This window comes from Chinchilla lanigera, unplaced genomic scaffold (assembly GCF_000276665.1).
Source record: "Chinchilla lanigera isolate Chin_1 unplaced genomic scaffold, ChiLan1.0 scaffold00107, whole genome shotgun sequence".
Classification (NCBI taxonomy): domain Eukaryota; kingdom Metazoa; phylum Chordata; class Mammalia; order Rodentia; family Chinchillidae; genus Chinchilla; species Chinchilla lanigera.
The window spans coordinates 3971847-3983302 of NW_004955508.1; the positions used below are offsets into that span (position 1 = coordinate 3971847).

An 11456-nucleotide genomic window follows, 5' to 3' on the forward strand; every position below is an offset into this window, starting at 1 on the left:
TGGAGTGCCCTGTGGAGCCTGCAGAAATCTTCCAGCTATAACACCAGGCACGGTGGCGCACACCCGTTATCCTGTCGTCCTCAGGAGGCTGAGGCAGGTGGGCCTTGAGTTCAAGGTCAGCCTGGGCTACATAGCAAGATCTTGTCTCAAAAAAGAAAAACTCCATCTGTGGCTTGGTTAGCTCTGAGAAGTCAGTGACATCATGTACCTTGGGTTCAAAAGAGAGGGGAGTGTCATTTTGACCCCAAGCGTATTTTTAAGCAAGAAAGGCCGTATTTCTGCAGTAGATCCATGAAGGGAATCCCCTGGGAGTGTGGGCTCTCAATGAAGCAAGCATTTTCCATGACCCCACAGTCAGCACGCTACTCCACACCACGTGGTCATGGCTGTCCCAGGGGCGCAACCTAACTAGCGGCACAGGGAAATTTCTGGGGCTGCCACATCATTGCCCAAGGAAGCAAGGATGCCATCCTCCACAGAGGACTCTGGGAGCTGTGCTGTCACTGACCATGGCCTTACCAGGAGCAGAAATTGATTTAGACAGAGATCAGGCTAAGAGCCTCTGTTCCAAAAATAACAACTTGGGCTCTACAGGGGAAGAATACTCAGGCTTTTTTTTTAAATCAAAGCAAGGCTAAGGCAGCTTAAAAACAAAAGTCATTCAGTATTATGCCCAAGCAGTTAAAAGGAGGGGGAGGGGGCTGGTCAGTCTTTTTCCAAACAAACATCCTCTAGCACACACTTTTGTCAAAACATCATTCTGACCGCCTTGGTGTGCCTGTCAGCCTCTGACCCTGCCCCAGAGCAGCTACACACTTGGCTGCACGCTCAGGAGAATTATGTAACGAACTCGTGGGTGCCCTTTGGCTTCGCACTGCTGAGCTGTAAACGATCACTTCTCTTGGAGAGGTGGGTGATCGGCGTAAGTGCCCACTGCCCAGAACCACGCCGTCTGCTCTGAAACCCGCGTGAGTCACGCTGGTACTTTCTTGTTCTTAACACGTTATACCAGACCCACATTTCTGAGCAGTGCAGTATCAATCTGATAATTTTTTCTGATGAGGAAATAAATGCCTTTTCCCAAGGATCTTATGAAAACAGCAGTAATCTAACAGGCCAGAACTTTGAGAAAACAGTAGAACTGTCATCATATAGATCTTGCACTGAGGGGATAAAAATGCCTTCACTGATAAACGTCTCTGCTATGAATTGGTGGATCCCACTCACACTAATATTTTTTTAGAAATCCCTAGCAATCACTTAATTTAGAAGTGTTCAATAGAAATATATGAAGCTGAGCTCGGCGTGGTGGTGCACGCCTGTAATCCCAGCACTCGGGAGGCTGAGGCAGAAGGATCGTTGTGAGTTCGAGGCCAGCCTGGGCTACAAAGTGAGCTCAAGGCCAGCCTGAGCTGCATAGTGAGACCCTGTCTCAAAAAGACAGAAACAAAACAAAACAAAAAACCCAAAATGGCGCTTCCCTGGTACGCGGGTTGGAGCAGGAGAGACCTGAGAGGGTGGGAGTTGGGTCCCTGTGTCCGTGCCCACCTAGGACAGAGCACCAGGCTCAGGGTTGGCAAGAGACCTTGGAGAGCTGGGTCCTCGGTGGGGCTGCCAGACGGGATTCCGATTCACTGAATGTTGGGCAAGGTTTCAAACACATTGCAACGAAGTGATCTGCTGTATCCTACCATGAAAACTATCACAGGAAAAGAGGAGCTATATAATTTTAAGCAAAAACTGGTAACTTTCATAATGGTAGAAAGCAACTGAGTTATCATGTTGTTTTTTTTGTTTTTTTTTTTTACCAACTTTGTAACCTGGAGGAAAGAAAAATAAGTCCTCTTTGCTCAGATCTTCCATTACTTTTTGTGTCATTTAAAGCTTTTTAAAATGATGTATGTGTTATAAATTATTTGTTTTTGTTTTTTGAGACAGGGTCTCGCTCTTGAGTTCAGTCTGGCCTTGAACTTGCTACATAGGCCTGGCTGACCTTAATTCTTGGCAATCCTCCTGCCTCTGCCTCCCGAGTGCTAGGATTACAGGAGACATGTGCCACTTCACCTGGCCGTGTTCTAACTTTTAAAACACCCTCAGTGCCATACAACATTTGAAACACAAAGAAGATTTTAAAAAGAAGTTTTAGACTAGTGATTAGTAATAGGGTTTGATTAATTTGCTCCCATTCCTTAAGAATTTTAATCTTGAAAATACATCCAAAATGAACTGAACAGTGGGGTGGGGGGTGGTGCATGCCTATAATCTCAGCACTCAGGAGGCTGAGGCAGGAGGATCAGTGGGAGTTCGAGACCAGCCTGGGCTACAAAGTGAGCTCAAGGCCAGCCTGAACTGAGTAGCGAGACCCTGTCTCAGAAAGACCAAAAAAACAAAACAAAGAAAACCCAAAATGAACTGCACAAGCAAAACAGCAAAACTAGATCTCTAGTAAGACTGTGATTATCCTTTAAAATGTGCATTTCTCTGCAGGACCTAGACTATTTTTTAAATTTTTGTTTTATTAGTTCACGTTTACAGTGCACAATGAGAGTATTTATCATGAGTTGGTACATACATGTAATGCATCTTAATTCCTTTTACATTTCCTTCCCTTCTCTCCATTGCTTGGTCCTCTTCTCATTTAAAAGGTCAATCTCCCTGTTACCCACTATGTGTCTTTTAGTTTGTTCTTTCATTTATACTATGGGTTTATACATTGGCTTTTTCATATAAGAGAAAAAATGCAATATTTAACCCCATGTTTGATTTATTGCACTTAATATTATAGCCTCAAGGTGCTTCCATTTCCCTACAAATGACTCAAATTTATCCTTCTTTGTGGCAGACTAGTACTCCATTGTGTAGGAATGTATTTTCTGTATTCATTCATCTGTTGATGGAGATATAGGCTGCTACCAAGATTTAACTTTTTTGTTTGTCTTTTTGAGATAGGGTCTCTCTATGCAGTTCAGGCTGGCCTTGAGCTCACTTTGCAGCCCAAGCTGGTCTCGAACTCCTAACAATCCTTCTGCCTCAGCCTCCCGAGTGCTGGGATTACAGGGGTGCACCGCCACGCCCTGCTTCCAAGATTTAACTTTGATGAGTTGTGCTGCTATAAACATGGGTATGCATGTGTCATTGAAATGTGATGTTTTTAACCCTTCTGGGAAGATAGCTAGGAAAGGATAGCTGGGTCAAATGGAGTATCTATTGTTAGTTTCTGAAGACTCTCCACACAGATTTGCATAGTGTTTGTACTAATTTACATTCCCACCAATAATGTAGAAGTGTTTCTTTTTCCTCACAACCTTGCCAGCATTTGTTATTACTTGGTTTTTGACGATGGCCATTCTCTCTGGAGTAAAATGGACTCTCAGTGTTGTTTTTTTTTTTTTTTTTTGGTTTTTCTCCGGTACTGGGAACTGAATCTCAGTGTTGTTTTGATTTGCATTTCTCTACTGGCCAGAGATGTTGAACAATTTTTCATCCATTTTACTTTATTGGTTATTTTGTACTTCTTCCGAGAACTGTCTATTCATTTCAGTTGCCCACTTTTTGACTGTGTCTTTTTGGGGGGGGAATCTAATTTTTTTGAGTTCTTTATATATTCTAGATATTAGTTCTCTGAGGAGTAGCTGCAAATTTTTTTCCCACTCTGTAGGTTGGCTTTTCACTCTCTTGTTTCCTTTGCTTTACAGAAGCTTTTAAATTTGATGTAATCCATTCTGTTGAGTTTTAAATTTTTGTTTGTTTGTTTGTTTTCTGGTACCAGGAATTGAACTCACAACCTCGTGCTTGCCAGGCTGGCAATGTGCCGCTGAGCTAAATCCCCAGCCCCCTCTTCTGTGGATTCTTGATGTTACTTCTTGTGCATTTGGGGTTCTTTTTTTTTTTTTTTTGTGGTACTGGGAGTTGAACTCACGACCTTGTGCTTGCTGGGCAGGGGCTGTGCCACTGAGCTAAATTCCCAGCCATCATTTGGGGTTCTGTTCAGAAATTCCTTGCCTATGTCTCTGTCTTTAAGAGTCTTACCTATTTCACCTTCCAGAAGATTGTTTCTGTTTCAGTATTTAGATATTTGATCCATTTTTATTTTATTTTAGTACATGGTGAGAGATATGGGCCTGGATTCAATCTTCTGCATGTGGATAGGTAGTTTTCTTAGCACTGTTTGTTAAAGAGCCTGGCTATTTTTCCTCTGGTGTATGTTTTGGAACTCTTTGTCACAGATCAGATGGCTGAATGTACCTGGAATTTTTTTGAATCTTACACCCTGATCCACTGATCCACATGTCTGCTTTTGTGCCAGTTCCATGTTGTTTTTATCATAGTAGCTTTGTAATATAACTTGAAATCCTGCATTGTGATGTCTTTTTCTTTACTGTTGTTGTCTAGGTTAACTTTTTGCTATTCTACATCTCTTAAGGTTCAATATAAATTTTAGGACTGTTTTCTGTAGTTTTGTGAGGAATGCTATTGGCATTTAGATTGTGTTGAATCTATGTACCAGTTTGGGGAGTATGGCCATTTTGACAATATTGGTTCTATCTACCCAGAAATAGGGGGTAAATGTCCATTTTCTGGTGTCCTCTTCTGTTTCCTTTTTCAGAGTACTGTAGTTCTCATTACTTCTTTTTCGTGTTAATTCTTAAATATTTGGGCTGGGGGTATAGCTCAGCAGCTTAAGTGCTTGCCTGGCAAGCCTGAGGTCATGAGTTCGATTCCCGGTACAAAAAAAAAAAATTCCTAAGTATTTAATTTTCTTGATGCTGTTGTGAATGCTATTGTTTTCCTCATTTCTTTCTTAGAGGGTGAATTACTGGTGTGCAGGAACATTAATGATTTTTGTGTGTTGATTTTTTTTTTTTTTTTTTTGTCTTTTTGAGACAGGGTCTTGATATGCAGCTCAGGCTGGCCTTAAGCTCACTTTGTAGCCTAGGCTGGCCTTGAACTTGCAATGGTTCCCCTGCCTCAGCCTCCTGAGTGCTGGGATTACAGGCATGTGCCACCATGCCCAGCTCTGTGTTGGTTTTGTATTCTGCTACTTTGCTGAATTCATTTATTAGTTCTAGGAGTCTTTTGGTGGGATTTTTGGGGTCTTCTATGTAAAGGATCATATAGTCTACAAATAATGACAATTTGACTTCTTCCTTTCCTATACAGATTGCTCTGGCTAATGATTTGAGTACTACTATATTGAACAAGAGTGTCTTGTTCCTGATTTTAGAGGAAAAGTTTTCAGTTTTTCTCCATTTAATGTGATGTTGGCAGTAAATTTGTCATAAATGTCTTTAATCAGATTGAGATATGTTCTTTGCATACCTATTTTCTTCGGGGTTTTTTTTTTAAATCATGAACAGATGTTAGATTTTGCCAAAGGCTTTTTCTGCATCTGTTGAGATGATCATTTGATTTTTGTCCTTGCTTCTATTTGTATTATGCATTACCTTTATTGATTTACATATGTTGAACCATCCTCGCATTCCTGGGATGAAACCTACTTGGTCATAATGTGTGATCTAAAAGATTTGTTGCATTCTGTTTGCCAAGACTGTATCTTGTTGAGGATCTTTGCATCTATGTTGATTAGGGAGAATGGCCTGTCGTTTCTTTTTTAACTGAGTCCTTCTCTGGATATGGGGTTAGGTAATGCTAGCTTCTAGGAATGAGTTTTGAGTACTCCTTCTCTTCTAATTTCATTAAAGAGGTTGGGGAGCATTGGTGTTAGATCTTCCCTGAAGTTCTTGTAGAATTTGGCAGTGAATTCATCAGGACCTGGGATTTTCTTGATAGCTTTAAAAAAACTAGTGTTTCAATTTTGTTGCTTGTTATTGGATTTTTCAGCATTATTATGTCTTCCTTGTTCAGTTTTGATAATTCATGTGTATCTAGGAATCTATCCATTTCTTCTCTATCTTCAAATTTATTGGAGTATAGGTTTTGGGAGTAGTTACTAATAATGTAGATTTCAGTAGATGTCCATCCTAATTCACCTTTTTTATTTCTAATCACACTCAGCTGGCTCTTTTCTTTCTTCTGTTAGTAAGATTGGCTAAGGGTTTGTCTATTTTGTTTGTTCTTTCAAAGGACAAGTTCTTCAATTCATTGATTTTTATTTTTAGTCTCAATTTCATTAACTTCTGATCTGATCTTTATAATTTTCTTCCTTATACTACCTTTAGATTAAATTATTCTTGTTTTTCTAGGACTTTGAGGTGCATCATTAATTAATTTATTTGGGTTTACTCTGTTTTTCTGATATCGGCATTCACAGCTATAGACTTCCCTCTTGGTACTGTTTTCATTTTGTCCAGTAGGTTCTAGTATATTACACTGGCACTATCATTTTATTTTAGGAGCTGTCTAATTCTTCCTTGATTTTTTCTGTGACCTATTAATTATTCAAGAGTGTATTGTTTAATCTGTAGTGGCAGATGCCTGTAATCCTAGCACTTGGAAGGATAAGTCAGGAAGCTTATTGCCACAAGTTTGAGGATAGCCTGGGCTACCTAGTGAGTTCAGGTTGGTCTGAACTACATAGTGAAAACCTGTTTCCAGAAAAGGTGTATTGTTTGATCCCCATGCATTTGCATAATTTCTGTGGGTTTTTTGCCATTGATTTTTAGTTTCATTGCACTAATCTGATAATATGCATGGGATAATTTTGGTTCTTTATATTTATTTAAGCATGCTTTATTGGCTAGTATGTGATCTGTTTTGGAGAAAGTTTCATGCGCTCCTGAGAAGAATGTGTACGCTATTGTGTGGGACACTCTGAGAATATTTGTTAAGTCTACTTGTTTGAAGGTGTGGTTCAACTCTAATACTTCTTTGTTGATTTTTTTGTCTAGTTGCTCTATTTATGATAGTGACGTAATGAGATCCCCATTATAGCTGTGTTGGTGTTTGTCTAATCTTTTATGTCCAGTAGGGCTTGTTGTATAAAGTTGGCTGTGCTTGTGTTCAGTACAAATGCATTTATAGTTGTTATTGCTTCCTGTTGAATTGTTCCCTTAACCAGTGCATAGTTCCCTTAACCTTCTTTGCCTCTTCTCACCAATTGTGGCTTGAAGTCCACTTTGAAAATGGGATAGTCACTCCTGCTTGTTTTCTGGTTCCTATTCCATGAAATATTTTCTTCCACCCTTTGATTTTTAGTCTATGAGTTTCTTTTTTGATTAAACATATTCTTTGTATACAGCATACCTTGGGTTTTGAGTTTTGATCCAGTGTACCAATCTGTGTCTTTTGATTGGGTAACTGAGCACTTTCACATTGAGAGTTACTACTTGAATGTACTGACTTTCTCTGTCGTTGTCCTGTTGCTGATTCCTTTCTTTCCCTTCTGCTTTACTGCTCACCCTACCTGATGTATTCATTCCATTAGACATTTGGACCTTGTTGGCTTCATTGTCTCCTGCGAGGATATCCTTGAGGATTCTTTTGAGAATTAGTTTTGTGGTCATGAGTTTCTAAAGGTGCTCTTTCTCATAGAAAAACCTTGTTTCATCATAAATTTTAAAAGATAGCTCTGCATGATTTATCAGTGTGATTTGGAAGTTGTTTTCATTTAGGAGTTAGCATGTTCCTGCCAGCTTGAACCACCCATGGTACATGCATGACTGTCCCATGTGGTGGCTTATACCGCAGGTGGTACAAGTGGATCTAATTACTTTTATTAGTCTTTTTAGTAATAAAATTAAATCAGAGCTGCCTAGCGGTGAGATATGGTGTACAAATGAAATCAGAGCCACCCGGGAGTGAGACATATGAACTGCAGCCCCACTGGGAATGCGTTAAAACAAATCAGGCTCTCCTGACCTTTAAGGTTTGTGTTTTGAAATTTGCTGTCATTCTAATTACCTTCATAATTGAAGGGTTTACATTAATAAGTGATTCATTTTCTCTAACAGCTTTTAAGGTTCTGTCCTAGAGCTGGACTTCTGGAACTCTGACTATGATGTCATGGAGAAGTTATTTTCTGATCATGGCTATTTGGGGTTCTGTGTGCCTCACTTTACTGTATGTTAAATTCTCTCCCCATACTTGGAAATTTTCCTGCTATTATTACTGTAAACAGGTTTTTGATGCCATTCATGCTGTCTTCTGATTTTTCATTAGTTCTGATTAGGCTGAGATTAGTCATCTTTGACTCATCTGGCTGTGTTGGATCCATCTCTCATGTTTGTTGTTTTTAAGGTCTGTCTGAGCATATGGTCACCTGCATCAGCTCTGTCTTTTAGTTCTGATACTCTGGCCTCACATTGGTCACTTGTGCTGCCCAAATTTTCAATAGAATTTTTATCTTCTGGATCTTTTTATGGCATCTTTTCATGGATACTAATTCTTTGCCAACCTGGTCGTTCATGTTTTTATCATTTTGTTTAGCTCAGCTAACTTTTTGTGTCTTCTGTAAGTTCAGTGTCTTACTTACTTTCTCATTGCTGGAACAAAATACCTGACAGCCACAAATTAAAGGAGGGAAGGTTTACTTCAGCTCACAGTTTGTAGAGGTTTCAGTCCGTAGTCAGCTGGCTCCAAGGCAGGGTGGCACAGCAGAAGGGAATCCCAGAGGAGAAACAGCGCATGGTGTGGCAGGCAGAAGGCAGCAAGCAGCAAGCTATGCTGCCTTCCCTTTTATCCCATCCAGGATATCAGCTTTTGGGTGTTGCCACCCAGAACTGTGCTAAGACAATCATTGGACTAATTCAGTAGCACACACCCTTAATCCTGGTATCACATGCCGTAGATCCAGCCAGCTCCAAAAACCCCACCTATGAGCACATGAGGCTTTGGGGGCCATCTTGGCATAATACTAACTGATCATTTAGTTTATTAATTCCATTATCTGCTTAGTAATAGCATTTTTGAGCTCACTGAGTTCCTTATTGACCTATTTTTGTCTTTTTTTTTTTTTTTTTTTTGAGACAGGGTTTCCCTATGCAGTTCAGGCTGGCCTTGAGCTCACTTTGTAGCCCAGGTTGGTCTTGAACTTGCAACGATCCTCCTGCCTCAGCCTCCCGAGTGCTGGGATTACAGGCATGCGCCACCACACCTGGCTATTTTTGTCTTATCTTTTATTATTTTGTATACTTGGATTTTAATATCCTGCCTGTTGGTGCCCCCTGAATCAGCCTTAGAAGAGTTGAAAGTTTTTGAGGTATTTTGTTGCCTGGTTTTCTCATAGTGTGTGTGTGTGTGTGTGTGTGTGTGTGTGTGTGCACGCACGCACATTGCTAAAGGCTGCAGGTTGATTATGGTGGAAATACTTTGCTGCTACTATGCAGATCTCTTTAGTTAGTGTCTGCCTTCCAGTATTGCACCTTGGCTGTGGCTAACTATTGGCCTACGTCTCTGTCCCAAGATCTGACCTCTTAGTTTGGGGATGGGGGGGTGCAGTGTAATTGGGCCAACACCCAATTCTTCAAAAATAAATTACAGCTATTGTTAATGACACAAAGACAAACCAGATAGTGGCATACAGTAAAAACTAATTAATAGCAGCCACTGTGCCACCCTGACAATAGCAAAAAAATCAGCAACAATAAGTCAAAGATGAGCTGAACCTTGACACACCATAAGAACCAATAAAAGCTACCACTGTACCACTCCTAACAATAGAAAAGAGCTTGTAATTATAGCATAGACACAAAGACAAACCAAATATTGATATATTTACTAAATGTAATGACTAAATATCTAAGGATTAATAAAGCTTACTGGTAACACTAGTAAAGATGGAGGTGCTGGTGAAGGGAAAAATGAAAGTAAAACTTGAGAAATAAAGAAAATAGAGAAGAGAAGGAGGTGAAAAAAGTGAGATTAAAAAAAAAACTATTAAGAGCTGGGTGTGGTGGTGCAAGCCTATAATCCCAGCACTTGGGAGGGAGGCTGAGGCAGGAGGATCCTTGTGAGTTCAAGGCCAGTTTCAGCTACAAAGTGAGCTCAAGGCCACCCTGACTGCATAGCGAGACTCTTGTCTCAAAAAGACTAAAAAAAAAAAAAACCTACTAAGGCATAAAAATTAATAGAATTATATAAAATAGAAAAGAACAAACAAGAAAAAAGAAAAGTAGAACAAAAGAAAAAAGGGGAAAAGACAATAAATAAAAAGAGAAATGAGTTTTTAAAAATTCCCTCCATATTTTTGAATGAGTAGTGCCTTTCTGTGGTCTGCAGTACTGTGATCCTCCAGATACGGGGGAGATAGTGAGTACTACTGAGACCTGTTTTGTGTCCACACGCACATTTGTGTGTGTGAACGCTGAATCCTGCCCTACCTCTCCTGTGGGCATGGTTGGTCAGTGGTTTCTGCCCAGGGGTATGTTCACTCCAGCTACTTCCAGTTTCTGTGTGTCTCTGTATGCTGTAGGTTCTGTATTCGCTTTCTCTGCCTCGCTTTATGACCTGCAGCTTTGTGAGGCGCCCCCTGCCCCCCTCTCCAGAGGCCTCTCTGTCCATATACCCTAGGGTACTGCAATGATCCAAGCTGAGGCGTATCTCTGGTCACATTGGCAGATGGGGAAAAAAACAGACCACTGAGCTCTGTGATGGATGTAGGCAATGGTATGTGTGTGTGTGTGTGTGTGTGTGTGTGTGTGTGTGTGTGTGTTTGCTGGACCTAATGCTAGCATTTTCAGACTCAGCCTCCTCTGAAAGCCATTCACAGTGGCTTGGCTTCTCATCTGTGAGGGTAGGACCTCTGTGTTAAGGTAGGACCCAGCCTGACCTTAAATTTCTCAGGAGGTCTATGTCTAGCCCATACCCTCTCTACAGCTGTCTCTCGTGGCTGTCTCCCGCCCAGTTGCTGTGATAGGGTGACCCCAGAAACCTTGATGTGACCTTCTGTAGCTCAGTGCTAAGCAGTGAACCCTTTTGCAAAATGGTTCCTGATGGAACACTCTTAAAGATGGCGGGTGCTGGACTGGATTTCTTTTCCAACTCTAGCCTGCCACGTGGAGTCACTTTTGGAGCAAAACTCCGTGCTGTTTTTGCAGTTCATAACTGCTGGCTCTTGTTGGCATGAGCGCTGTTGTCCTAGTCTGCGGTTTCTCCCTGAAGCTGCCGTCTCTCTGCGGGCTTCGTGTCAGCAGAGTCAGGTTCCCCGGCCCAGAAGCCGGGGCCAGCTTTCCATTCCACTTCACGTTTTTTCTCTGCGTTGAGCTCTGTTTCTCCAGCTTCTCTGTAGTTTCCAGTTTTCCCTGGAAGTTCTGCCCCAATTCCCAGAGATCTGCTTCTTTATTTTTCTTTACCTTGTTTTCCAGGTGTCTTGATCCCAGGTCCTGGAGAGGCCGTATTTTGCTGCTGGTCTTATCCTGCTGCTTTTTGTTTTTAAAGTTGAGTTCTGTACGCTGCCTGCCAGGCTGGTCCAACACTCCAGAGCTTAAGTGCTCCTCCCAGGGAGCTGGGACTGCAGGCGTGGGCTCCCAACGGCAAGTCTGTTTGAAGATCGAGGACTA

General features: G+C 41.2%; 1 protein-coding gene across 1 annotated transcript in view; it reads right to left on the minus strand.

Moving 5' to 3' along the window:
- Grk7 (G protein-coupled receptor kinase 7) overlaps positions 1-10370 on the minus strand; it is a gene marked incomplete in the record, with an annotated part of 45085 nt that extends 34715 nt beyond the window's left edge. The window contains 1 exon segment of the mRNA XM_013506246.1: positions 10278-10370. Within this exon segment, the coding sequence (XP_013361700.1) occupies positions 10278-10292 (15 nt within the window).
- Positions 10371-11456: the final 1086 nt, after the last annotated feature.